The sequence below is a fragment of the Triticum dicoccoides genome, chromosome 3B, assembly GCF_002162155.2.
Source record: "Triticum dicoccoides isolate Atlit2015 ecotype Zavitan chromosome 3B, WEW_v2.0, whole genome shotgun sequence".
Classification (NCBI taxonomy): Eukaryota; Viridiplantae; Streptophyta; class Magnoliopsida; order Poales; family Poaceae; genus Triticum; species Triticum dicoccoides.
In genome coordinates, this window is record NC_041385.1 from 631,575,944 (window position 1) to 631,590,091 (window position 14,148).

Sequence of the window (14,148 nt, forward strand, 5' to 3'; positions counted from 1 at the left end):
GCCGGCTGCTTTCGCCGGCCGGCTTCTGTGGAGGGACCGGCTTCGCCTTCCCAGCCTCATCTAGCGCCACCTGGATCTTCATGGCGGAGTCGGCGTTGGCGTACTTGTCCCCGTCACCATGAGCGCGGCCATGGTGGCCGGCTCGGAGCGTAGAAGCTTGTGCTTGAGGAGGGTGCCGTCTCGGCACCCGCTGACGAAGTATTGGATCGCCTGGACTTCATGGACGCCCTCGCAGCTGTTCCGGAGCTCGGTCCAGCGTGCGAGGTACTCGCGGCTGGTCTCCATCGGCCCCTGCACGCAGATGGCGAGCTGGCTGGGGCGACCGGGCCGCTTGTACGTCCCCGTGAAGTTGCGGACGAATGCCTCCTCGAAGTCGACCCATGCGTTGATGCTGCCCATCGACAGGCTGTTCAACCATGTGCGAGCCGATCCTTGGAGCATGAGCGGTGCGTAGCGCATGGCGAGACGATGATTGGCACCGGTGATGCCAATGGCCATGGTGTAGTCGGTGAGCCAGTCTTCTGGCTTCATGGTCCCATTGTACTTGGGGGTGTCGCGGGGAAGCATGAACCCCTTGGGGAAGGGCTCCTCCCGGATGTGTGGGCCGAAGCACGCCGTCCCGATAGCGCTGCTCTCCTCCACCTCCAGGGAGCGAGCGAGCTGGTCGATGCGGTGGCGCATCTCGGCGTCGTCGATGGTGCGCGGGCCGAGTCGACTGTCGGCCAGGCCTCGAGGGGCTGGGTCAGCTGGAGCCGGACGCCGGCCAAGCTGGCCGGGTCTGCGCTGGGTCTCCAAGGTGGGCTCGTTGCCCAGAGCGTCGGCGGCGGTGCCGACCGGGTTGCGCCGGGTCCGGGCTTGGCTGGAGTGCGCCTCGCTGGGCAGCGAGGAGGCCGTGTGCAGGAGTTCGCCAGGTCCGCCAAGGCGGGCGGAGCCGGACCCTGTCGGCTTGGCGAGCTGGTTGAGGCGATCCTGCTGGGTGTTGGCAGTGTGGAGGAGCTCACGCATCCGCCCGATGCGCTCCTTGAGCTCCTCGCTAGCGAGTTGGTCGAGGCCGACCACGGGTGCCTTCGCAACGCGCATGTTCTTGACTGGGGTCTCGTAGACGGTCCAGACGGCGCCGAAGGCCCGGCCGGTCGCTCCTCCCCGGGCGCGAGTATCGACCCGGCTTGGCTCGGCCGCGGCGGGCGTGAATCCATGGGCGGCGTCGTGCTCCATCTGAGCAGCTTCTAGGCGGCGCCTGGTGGCGGCCAGTGTCTCGGACAGGTCCAGCATTTGCTGGCGCCTATCCTCGAGTTGGGTTCGGGCTTCACCGACATTGGTGGCGTCGACATCGGTGCCGATGGGGATGCGGAGGCTCTGCATCGCGGCGCGCAGCGGGTCGGATGGCTCCGTCCGTGCCGTGGCGCCCGCGGCTTCGGCGACTCTTCTCGCCTTGCTCGACGAGGAAGAGGCGCCATCACCGGTGACGAAGACCTCCACGTGGGCGTCCATCGCCCCGGCAGTGAATCCGCTGCTGAGAGGGAGCGGGGAGTCGGAGTAGCTGAGCACCTCGCTAGGGTACTCGTCGGCCGCGAGCGCGTCGGAGATGCGCAGCGCGGTGAAGGAGGCAGCGAGCGCGCCGATGACGTCGTCCGCCAGAGCGACGGACTCGTCGGAGTAGGAGAAGGGCCCCGTCCGAAGCATGCTTCCGGCCAGCTCCTCGAGCTGCCCCACGGTGGGCGCCAACTGTCGTAGTGGGCGCACGACAGATGCCAAGGGATGGCTAAAGAGAGGAGGAGGCTCGAGGGCGCTGGTGGGCTTCGGAGGCGAGGTTGATATGCGCGGGCGTGGGATGCCGGACATACCCAGGTTCGGGACTCTCCGGAGAGATAACACCCCTAGTCCTGCCGAGTTTAGTTGGATGGTCGATAGTACAATGTCGCTCCTGGAGCTGTATGGAGGAGGAAGGAGGCTGGCCAAAGCTCGGGCTGCTCCTTCTCTCTGGTGTTGCTATGTTGTGGCTAGTCCTATCTTGCTTGCTTGTTCTATCTCGTGTGGCTTTGCATGCCGGGGATCTCACATATCATCTCTCTCTGTAGGCGTGGACTCCTGGGGGGGTTTATAGATCAACCCACCCAGGGTTACAATGGTAATATGCCGAGTCGGTGGGTCCGTACTGTCGGTGTCCGGGGTACCGGGTTGTGTCCCGCTTGGGAGCTTGTGGTTCGCCGGGTTCCCCTAGGTGCGGGCACCGCGTGCCTAGGGGAACTGTGCGCCGTCTTGTCGATCGTCATGGCGTGGCCGAGTCAAGCCGCGCACAGTGTTCTCCGTCAGGCCGCCGCTTGCTGTCGTCAACGATGAGGACGGGAACACTGTTACCGTGCCAGCCCGGGTCAGCGGGTAGGTAAGTGGCACTGTTTCCACGCTTCGGCTGACCACGGGCATGGGCGGGGACACTGTAGTCTTGGTCATCAGTGATTGAGGTCTCGTCCCATCGTACGGCCTGGATGGGACGGGAGCTGACCCGTGGCTGGGTTGCCGTGGACGCCACGTGTGGGTTGGCTTGCTGGGAAACCAAGGTTGCGCCGGGTTGAGTTGCTTTGCGCCAGCCGCTGCGGCCGGGTCGAGGGTCTTGACCGGGTCGCGCACCTTGCCGGGTCGAGTGACCCAGCCTGGCGCACGTCAGTTTACGGGGCGATGCGGGCCCCGCTGTTTTTGAAATAGATCCGGGTTTCGTTGCCTTTCTGGGGTTCATCCCCCGACACAATGTGACAAAGATGTCGACAGTAATGAGAACCCGGTGGTGTTGGATATATAGACCCAACTTGATCAAGTGTTACACTCATATATTTTTTCTGCATAAACAAATTTTCCCCTGTCAGAAATCTGGACCAAAAAAAAAACAAATTTTCCCATGACAAAAGAAGTGAATAGTAACTCTACTATAGTGCTGATTTTTTGGCCAAAAGTACCATTAAAGTTATTTCTTTGCAAATAAGTTTACACGAGTGTGATCAAATTTGTTTCCAAAAAAGTCCATGAATTTCCAACCTTTTTGCAATTACTACTTTTTTTGTAAACGGGTGCACGTACCCCCAGGTCCAAACGTTCCCCTCCTTCAGTAAGGTTCCTAGAAATGTAACGTTTGTCCATTATAATAGTCCGAAAAAGAAACAGACTGAGTAGCCACGATTACACAGAACAGGAGCGAGTATCACCGGAAGAGCACCCAAAAACAGAAAACTCGAAACGACACGTACCTATAGATTTCCAAAGTAGGATCACACGAGGCGATCAATGAGGCGACGAGGGTTTCCTGCACGCCGCCGGTGGCGCCGCCGGTTCCCTCTCTCTCCGTCGGCCGCTCCGGCCGCAGGAGGGAGGGGAAACCTCGGGTCTGTCCGCTAGGTGTGTGTGGTAGGGTTAGGGTTGAGGGTGACGCTGCCGAGGCCGTTGCGGTGGTGTCGCGTCGGGATAAGTTTCTTCGGGCTCCTTTTGCGGTCAAGCGAGGCTTTGGCCTTCGTCTAGGAGCCAGTGGGGTGGGGGATCCCCGGATCTCGTCGAGGTCGCGGGCTATGGTGACTGGAGGTCCATTGGCACTGGCCGTTTGGGCCTTAGATGGGCGATGAATGCAGGGAGACGAAGACCCTTCTTCTTTCTTGTCGGTATGATTTGCTGCTGTTGTTCTTCTCCTTCCTCTGCACTGATGCTGGAGGAAGATTCTGCTTTGCCCGGGCAGATGGCCCGGCCGTGGTGCTGGACCGGTCGGATGACTCGAGTTCTCTTCCTTCCGGAAGGGACATTTTTCGCGGTACTCAAAGCCAAAGATGGCGACGGCTGTTGCAGGTGTGTTGGATTGATGTCCATGCCCTCTCAGCGCTGGTGTCAAGAAAGGAGGAAGCAGCGTCGCGGCAATTGTTCCGTGGTCGAAGATGATGACCTGCTTGCGCCTGGTTGCAGATCTTTGTGTTGCAGGGGTCTTCTCTCAAGATATAAGGATGATGACAAGAGCTCCGGAGATCTTTTTTTGTTCTGGTTGTCTTAGGGTACTCTAGGTGTTTATGGTCCTTTGTGTTTGAGTTTCAGTGTGCTTGTAAGGGTCAACTATTTTGTATTGTTTCGTGATTTGAATGCAAAAAATTCTCAAAAGAAAAAAAGGCTAAGCTGAGACATGCGTGGAATGGGCCGAGTAGTGCATGGACCGCCGCACGTACGTGAGTATTTGACACACATGCCCACACAAATGCTGTGCATCTCACTCACGTGCGTAGGTAGATGGTGCCCCGTTAGAGATCGAGCGAAGAGAGCGTGCAAGTGGTTTCGGTACCTTCTAGAAGGTTCATGAGTACCCTAAAAAAAAGAAGGTTCATTTTTTTAGGGGTTCATGAGTTGTTTTATTGCCTGGGTTTTTATTTTTTGTATGTTTTCTTTTTCTTTTCTTATTTTCTATTTATATTAATTCATAAATTTATAACATCAATCGTAATTTCAAAAATCATATTTAATGTTGATATGAAAAAAATCAAAATATACAAAAAATGGAAATTTCATGTCGGATTCAAAAAATGGTCGTGTTTTCCGGAATTTTCAAATTTTTATTCCGAATTTAGAAAAATGTCCCTAAAACGAAAAACTTATTTATGGAGATTTTCTTCCAAATCCTTGATCATTTTTGTAGATACGCGAACAACTTGGTATTCACAATCAATTTTCAAATTCATAATGTTTTTTAACTTATGATTTTTTTGAATTTTCTAACATTTTTCAAATCCACAAACATTTTATGTATTCATGAACATTATTTTTAAATACATGAGCATATTTTTTATTGATGAATAATATTTCAATATTCTGAACTTTTTTTAATTCGTGAACACTATTTCAAATCCTCGAGTAATTTGTGGACATTTTTTGACGCCACGAACAAATTTTTATTTTGTCAACATTTTTGAATCCGTGAACTTTCTTTGAAATCATGAGCACTGTGTGAACTTTTTTTCAGATCCGTGAATTTTTTGAATTCGTCAACATTTTCTGAATTTACGATTTTTTAATTCACATATTTTTAATTAGAAACCGACCTAGGTAAAAAAACGACCTTCGAAAAAACCAGGTGCAGAAAAAAAAGACGCATTCCTGGGCGGGCCCACTAACAGGAGGCTGTGAGCGCGCGCGATGGGGGATTCGAGCAGCACAAACAAAAAGCACGGCCGGATGAGGTCATGCGCACGATAGCACGAGCGCTGTGCCGATGTCAGTTTCTTAAAAAAAAAATCACGGTGACAGGTCGTCTACCGGATCCGCCTCGCCGCTCGTTGGCCTAGCCTCGCAAGATTCGCGTCACCTCCATGATCTCCATCACCGTTCACCGGATCTGCTACCATCGACTCGTCTCGCTGGCCCCGCCTACCGGCCGGCACCACTGTGGCATCGTCGTTCTCCGTCTGGGATCGGATTAGCGACGATTCTCGGCTCTCGGCTTAGCGACGGTAGGAGTTCCATATACACAACTGTATCATCCTTTGGAATGAAAAATCAGTAAATTATCCTGCTTCCGAAGAGCTCTGTCGCATTATACTGTAACCTAAGCACGTATGTAAATTTTTACCTGTGCCAGAAACACTGCAAATTTGAAACAGACAGCGGGATTTCTTTACTCTGGTCAGGTAAGCAAAGGAGGAGTACACATTCGGGGAAACAGTGAAAACACAGCACAGAACAAAACAACCAAACGGCGTACAGAACTGACACTACCCAACAGCCACTGAAGAACTCGTACGTACACACCAGCGTGAACTACACATCTTGCTAATCAGGCGCCGTACTTATAGCTTCCCATGTCCTCCACGATCATGTCCAGGTCCCTGGAGGGCACGGCCATCGACATTGCCCGGCGGTGGCGCCCCGCCGGCCTCGCGGGCTGCTGCTCGGAGGCGTCCGCCCCAGCCGCGGCGGGCTTCCGCTGCTCGCCGACGCCGTCCGCCGGCACGTCCTCCAGGCTGGCGAAGTTCTCCGGCAGCGAGAACACACTCTGCGACGCCCTCCTCTGGTGCCTCCCCGGCCTCTGCGACATCTTGAAGAGAAACTACTGAGACTGGGGTCGAGGAGACCTCGCTAGCTCTAGCTACTACTACGATGTGAAGCTACCGCCTGCTTGATTGAATTACACGGCACCACCGATGTATATATAGGCCTGCCCAGCGCACGCTCGTTTGCAATTTGTTTTTCCAATTATTTACGAGCCTGTTCACCAGTACTAACAGCGGTACAATTATTGTAACATGGAGTAGTGATTAAATTTGTGAGCGATCTGGCAGTTCCTGGCTCCAAAGGGCATTGACTTTGTGCGTACGTGCATATCCATGGCGCGCGGAGCTGCATGCATGTGCATGTGCATGCGCATGGCTCCTACCCGCCCCGCGCGTCTGGTTAAGGACTTGCTTGTTGGACGTGGCCATCAATTAAGCATGCGAGCATCTTGATGATTACCAGATTAACGTTCGTCTTTGCTGATGTGGTGCTCTCATCTTTGCAAAGTATAGTCAACTTGGCACGTACTGCTGGCTGCTGCTCCCTTGATTGACATGGCTGGCTGCTCAGTACTGTATGTCCTCCGTACGTTTCGGATGTCGCTAGGAAGCTTCCTACGAGCGTAAACAAATGACACTCATGAGGCGCATGTACAGGAATCTCAGGACCGGGCTCGCCATTTTTATTGGCTTAGTGCTTCACTCATGAGCCGCCCTGACATGATTAGCAGAGAGCCACGTGCAAACCGAAGAGGGAATCAACCATGCAATAACAAAACCAAATCATGCACAGTTATCACAAATCGAACTTATTTTCTTAATTAAACGTCTAAGTTATCACAAAAAATGAGCTGGTACGGATCGGGGGTTCCTTGCTAACGGTTCTATACGGAGATACTAGTAATTATTCCCTTGAATTCCAGCACGACATATATCGTCAGTTCTAGCACCATATAGCATAATGCTCCTACACTGTCTAATAAGTGCTTGTTAATTACTTCCTCCGTCCGAAAATACTTGTCATCAAAATGAATAAAAGGGGATGTATCTAGATGTATATTAGTTCTAGATATATCCCTTTTTATCTATTTTGATGACAAGTATTTTCGGACGGAGGGAGTAACCGATTAGAAATTGGTTTGTTCAGTACTGTACCACCATTTCTGTTCCAATAGAATTAGTATTGTTTTTCCAGTTTTTGAGGAAACACATCGTCTCGTTTTGTAGGTGCTACATCTCGAAAGAAACCCCTGATAAAGCTAGCTGGATGTTCTTGCCTACAAGAAAACGAAAAAAAAAATGCCGGGCGGTGTTAACTGTCAGCACAGAGACCCGCATGTTAGCAGATTCCGGAACTCGTAGCCCGCGTCCAGTGCAAGCTCACATGGGTCGATCGACTGGGCCATGATACGCTCGTAACCCACACATGAACAAATCATTGCGTTCCTTTTCCTTCCGAATCATATTATGAGCTTTATTTTATCTTATATATATAGGAGTAACTAGTTTTTTTTAAGAAACACCTGCAATTCTATTCATACTAGTAACTATTACATATACACTGATGCTATACACCAGCCGGAAGAGGGGGGTGGATACAGAGAGAGACTCGTTTCAGAGTGCTAGAAATATTAGCACTTATCGATTAATCAAATCCACAAGTAGATAGTAAGCATGGCAAGGAGAGTATGCAACTAACACCGATACCTAAGCATGTGAGCACGTACAGTATATAGAACTAAGACATCTATGAATACATCATATACAGCTAGCACATGAACAAGCAAAAAGGGGATGAACAAATCATATCCTCCGGTTGGCGGGGCAAACGCGACGGCGCGGCAACAACAGCCTCTGCGTAGTCCGCGAGCTTCTTCTTGGCGGCGACGACGGTCATGGAGTCGATGCAGGGTAGTAGTCAAAGCAGAGGGCGAAGACGGGGACAGATCGGGAGCAATCGCGTCGGAACGCTCCCCAAAAACCTTATTGCCGTTCTCCCGGGCAGGATCTCGAACGACATGGCTCCGGAGGCACCTGCTCTCCTGACCAACCGTGCACGTGGTTGTTGGGATGGGATCCCTAGAAGCAGCATAGTGAAAGGAACAATAGATAATGGCTAGGGTTATGCAGGAGGGATGGAGTGAGTTAGGGTTTACTCCACAGGCCAGCGCGCTCCTTATATAGGCCGTCGGGTAGATGGGCCTGGGCTGAGGCCCACGATTGAGTCCACGAATAACCCACGGTCCAACGTCTTAGACAATGGCACTATCGTTAGCGAATCGTTAATTAATCCATAATTAATTAACCATTTCTGACCAGCAAAAATAAGGCTCGGGTTAGCTCATTCCCGCAACACCCGGCGTGCACGCTTGTCGTGACGAGGTGAGGCGAGGCGGGCGGCGGAGGAGAAGGAGCGCGCGTGTACAACTCCTCTTCCCAAGCTCCCAATGGCATGTGATAGAGCGGCTCTTATAAAGGGTTTTCACTCTTACTACTATAGCAATATGGTACTAAATTTCCCACCACTTGTCATGCACCTAAATGAGCCTTAGAGATTAACCAGGGATTATTGTCTTACATGGGCCAAAGCCCATCTATAATCCAACAATTACCCACCAGATTTCGAGGCACATAATTTTGATATACTCGAATTTTTAGTGGAGATTGTTAAGTTGACCTTCCACCTATAGCAACATGATTAGACTTCTTCACAGTTGAACAATGAACTATGCCTTCAATTGTAGGTTTAGCGTGCGGAAGTTTCACCTATTGTCAGCTAATACGTGGTTGTCGAAGGCTAAACCCCATGGGTGGAGCTTATTAGTCATACTCATGAGCTTCCCAGTAGTCGGGCTCACATAGGTGTGTTCCTCCAAAGATCGCTCTGTAGGATAGCATCTTGCTTATACAAGCTTTGGAACATATTAAGACAAAACTCAACTTGTCTTACGGATTATGAGAGTATTGCATCTCCAGCGGAGTGGGTTCGTAAGGATACTCTCCTCAATTCACCGCTGGATTGTTTCCCCAGGTCCTAACTCACGGGATCTCCGATCACATAGGTTGGGTTACCCCATCGGAACTTTTATGTGGGTCTCATTGTTGGAAATATGCCCTAGAGGCAATAATATTATATTATTATATCCCGTTTTCATAATTAAGAGTTTATATTTCATGTTATAATTGTTATGGTCCTGGAATGTGCGATTCAGTGGAAAACTCATATGCACGTGTGAAATGATAAATGGTAAATAGTAGGCTCCTTGTCTCGCCTCTAAGACTGGCTCCAGTGTTGTTGGTGATCATGTTTTCCGGATCTTAGGATATTGTTAAGTGTAAAGATAGTCCTAAAACAACATTGGGAGTATGACATTAGAAAAATGATCATATGGAATCGACCCAAACTTGTTTGATACTTTGAGATAATATCGTCTGAGATCAATTGTTATGACACGGAGTGGTAGCATGTGGTTTTAATTCCTCAGACCATGATCATGGTCACTTCCTACTGTACGGTGGACTTTGGGGTTTCTCAAACTTCATTGTAACACGATGATCATAACGACAACTTACAGGTTCAACGGAATGTTTGACAAGGGACTAGATAGCTCAAAAGTGGGATTTTCTCCTCCGACAATGGAGAGATATTCTTAGGGCCCTCTCGATGTGATGACATCCATCATCATCTGGCCAGACACAGGTGATCATGTCGCGAGGATGCCGGAACACTTCAACGAGAAAGAAAAACAAAACCGGTAACTGTAAGTGCATCTAGTGCCACCCCTAGTTGGTTTTGGAGTATTGACGACAAAGTTGGTTGAGGGACTAATGTGTTTGTGAGAATTGCAGGATAACGCATGTTCGTGTCCCTCATTGATTCGGTTTACCTACCGGAGATGACCCCTAAAAATGTATGAAGACATTGAAGACAATGGTGGTATGTGAAGATATTCACATTGAAGACTATGACATGAGAAGACATTGAGCGAAGACTATGGAGCGCGAAGACTGTGTTGTTTCGTTGTTTCCTTTTCTTCTGTGTTGAGTCATAGGAACCACCGTACTGTTAAGTGGGGTCCAAGTGAACAAAGTCAGAGTGACTGAAGTGATGCTCAACCCAAATCCTATGTCTTCGAGCGAAGACAATGAGAGCAAATCTTATCCAGAGCTGGATGAGTCAGCTTTGCTTGTAGCCCAAGTAAAGTTGCCGTGTGTGTTTGAAATCTGACCATTGGAACACGTGTTAGTTCCTTAGTGACCCAGGGTCATTTCGTACATATCAGGTCAGGTTGCCTTGTGGCTATAAATAGCCCACCCCCTACACCATAAATTGGTGGCTGCTCAGAGTTAGTTTACGGCTTTTGTCATTTTGAGAGCAACCCACCTCGAAGCCTTTGAGAGAGAAATCCTTGCGAGGACAAAGCCCAAACACCCAGAGCCAAAGAGTGTTAGGCATCACTGAAGTCTTTCTGTCTGTGTGACCTGAAGACTTATTACACTTGAGGACTGTGTATCCTACAGCCGGTTAGGCGTCGCGTTCTGAGCATCCAAGAGTCATTGTGGATCGCCGGTGAACGAAGTCTATGAAGGTTCGGAAGTCTACCTTGAAGACTTACCAGAGTGATTAGGCGAGGACTGTGTGTCCTTAGCTCAAGGGGAATAAGGTGAAGACGCGGTCTTCTGAGTTGAATCTCAGCCTCCCTAACTAGACGTACAGTTGTCACAGCAACTGGAACTGGTCCAACAAATCATGTGTCTTCAACAAGTGACTGGTTCTATCCCTTCCCTCCCTTTACTTTGAGTTTGTCTTCGTGAAGTCATTGCCTATCTGTGTATCTGTTTGACTTCATTGCTTGACTACTATCGTTGATTGGCTTCATACTATCTTCCATCCTGATCCTTACTACCTAGCTGCTATTAGTCTTTGTACGTTCACATTATTGCATACTTGACTATGGCTTGCTTGTTGTAGTTTATCTTCCGCTGCATATCAATTAGGTCATTTCTATTGTTTGTCTTCGAAACTTCCACGTTTTGAAGACTTTGACAAAAATCGCCTATTCACCCCCCTCTAGTCGATAACTAGCACTTTCAATTGGTATCAGAGCAAGGTACTCCCTTGTTCTGTGTGATTCGGTTTAACCACCTGGAGTTTAGCTATGTCGACTGCAGGATTGAGGAATGTATCTTGCCCCACCTTTGACGGTCATGAGTATCCTCGGTGGAAAGCCATGATGAAGAAGCGACTCATGGCTATGGATAGCAAACTGTGGACCGTCACTGAGATTGGTCTTACCGATCTTTGCAAGATGGCGGAGGCTGATGACATTCGCAAGTACACTCTACTGAACCTCACAGCGAAGGATGTCATCTGCTCCTGTCTGTCCTGAAATCAGTTCAGGAACGTCATGCACCTCAATCACGTGAAGCTAATCTGGGACCGGCTTTCTAAGGTCTATGAAGGTCATCTTAATCGTCATGATCCTTGGCTTGATGACTACAAGGAGTCTCTTAAAGAGATGACCTTTGCACCTGAATCGTCTTCATCTTCACCATGCCTTATGGCAGGGGGTGCTAAGGTAACTGAATGATACCTCTCTGAAACTAGTGATGATGAATCAGGTGATGAATTTGGCCCCAGCTATGTCAAACTTGCTTCCCTTGCCACTAAACAACAAAGAGCTTTGGAAAAGGTTCAAAACATGCTTAGTAAGAGCGATGATATGTTGGGCGAAGAAATGGATCAGTCAAAAGCATTGGCTGAGAGTCTTCAGAGACTTCATTCCAAGTTTGACGCCCTTCAAGATGAACATAATGCTCTCTTGTCTGATCATGAGAAACTTTCTTCTGAATGTCTTCAAAGAAAGCAAGATCTTGAAAACATAAGAGTGGATTATGGAGATCTTCTGAAGGTGCACGATTCATTACTTGCTCAACAAATCAGTGTTACACAGAATGGATTTGAACCACCATGTTTAAAATGCATTGAGCATGATAACGCTACCTCTATTGATGAATGTTCCAATGCCGCTGCTGTTGCATTGTCTTCAACTACTGATGTGGAAACTAACCCCTCTACGGAGGATACCACTGCTATTGCTGATGAAAATGCTAGGTTGAAGACATTGCTTGAAACAGGGATGTATAAAAGTCTGAAAGGACATCAGACACTTTGTGATGTCCTCAAAAAGCAGATTTTGAACCAAAACCCTAGGAAAGAGGGTGTTGGGTTCGAGAGGAAAATGAATGATGATGGTTCCTACCGGAAGCCTGAGCAGTATCCCAAAACCACATGGGTTGCTGCAAAGGAACCTTCAGTGGATCCATCCACCTTATCTGGCTTTACCTATGCTAATCCTATTATCATTGATGAATCCTTTGATACAAACTATAAACTGTTCAAAAATCAGAATGGTGAAGTGTTTGCCAGGTATATTGGTACTAACTGCAGGAATGGACCACCTATGAAGAAGATCTGGGTTCCCAAAAGCTGTCTTGAGAATCTTCCAGTGAATGTCATCATGACACCACCAGGGAAGAAGACAAACCCCAGACCAAAAGCATCATATGGTCCAACGGCTTCATACGAATACATGACTCACTTGAGTCACCCTAACGCCAATGTTTTGCAGGGAAATCATGCTCAAACTTATGAATATGAACGTGTGTCCTCAAACCACCATGTTCATAGGACTAATAACTTTTCTGCTTATTCATATGAGTATCATTCATCTCCTGCAAGGCTATTTGCTAGGGCTTCAAAGCCGAAATTCTCAGATGCTGCACTTAGACTCATTGCTTCTAAGCCACCCCTGAAGATGTGGGTGGTGAAGAAGAATTAACTCTCTTTTGCAGAATATGGTCTCTAGCCAGCAATCAAAGACGTCTGATACTATTGCTGGGGACCTAAAACACATTAAGGGACGCTCGATAAAATGACTTACTATGTATTCCACATACGAATCGCTTACCTGTCATACTGTGTGTTCTAACCTTGATCTAAGCTGTGATAATCCTAGTGTGCGTCAAATGCTTATGCTTCACAACATACCTTGTGAAGCCTATCCTCCTAACTGCACTGTAGGGTATGACACCTCGTGCTTCAGAATGGATTATCGACAGCGGATGCACTAATCATATGACTAGTGATCGAAGTCTTCTCATGGACTCAACCTTACGTCCATCTGACAAGAGTCAAATCACATTTGCTGACACTAGTAAAAGCAAGGTATTGGGTCTAGGTAGAGTTGCAATCTCAAAGGATCAACACATGGATAAAGTGATGCTTGTTGAATCCCTTGGGTTCAACTTAATGTCTGTCTCAATGCTTTGTACTAATGGAATCTGACAAGTCTCTACTCTTTGAAGGGTATAGGAAAGATGATCTATACATGGTAGATTTCTCAGTAGGTCCACAGCTTGCCGTATGTGTTCTTGCAAAAGCTTCAGAATGCTGGCTCTGGCATCGGAGGCTGGGGCATGCTGGCATGAGGAACTTACACACACTCGTCAAGAAGAAGCATGTCATAGGCATCGAAGGTGTCAAGTTCAAGAAAGATCATTTGTGTGGTGCCTGCGAAGCTGGAAAGATGACTAGGGTGAAGCACCCCTCGAAGACAATCATGACGACATCTCAACCCTTCGAGCTGTTACACATGGACTTATTTGGCCCTACTCACTACTCTACCCTCACAACAACAGCTTGTCTCTATGGCTTCGTCATTGTTGATGACTACTCAAGATATACATGGGTGCACATAATTCTCTACAAGACTGAAGTGCAAGATGTCTTCAGACGATTCACCAATCCAGCCATGAACAATTATGGCGTCAAGATCAAGCATATCAGAAGTGATAACGGCACTGAATTCAAGAATACCGGGCTTGATCTTTATCTGGATACAATGGGAATCATTCATGAGTTTTCTGCTCCATACACACCTCAGCAAAATGGCATTGTAGAGCACAAGAACAGAACCCTCATTGAGATGGCTCGAACAATGCTCGATGAGTACAAGACACCAAGAAAATTCTGGCCTGAAGCTATTGATACATCATGTCACATCATCAACCGTGTTTACATCCACAAGCTTCTGGGCAAAACATCCTATGAGCTCCTTACTGGCAAGAAGCCAAATGT

At 48.6% G+C, this 14,148-nt stretch overlaps 1 protein-coding gene across 1 annotated transcript; it reads right to left on the reverse strand.

The window, feature by feature from the left end:
- Positions 1-5,608: 5,608 nt before the first annotated feature.
- On the reverse strand, positions 5,609-6,122 carry LOC119281695. Its single transcript, XM_037562157.1, has one exon. It carries the CDS (start codon positions 6,050-6,052, stop codon positions 5,792-5,794), a length of 261 nt encoding a protein of 86 aa, XP_037418054.1. The 5' UTR covers positions 6,053-6,122; the 3' UTR covers positions 5,609-5,791.
- Positions 6,123-14,148: the final 8,026 nt, after the last annotated feature.

Bases quoted from the DNA above. Each gene is read 5' to 3' on its own strand.
- LOC119281695 (XM_037562157.1), bottom strand. From the start codon at position 6,052: ATGTCGCAGAGGCCGGGGAGGCACCAGAGGAGGGCGTCGCAGAGTGTG.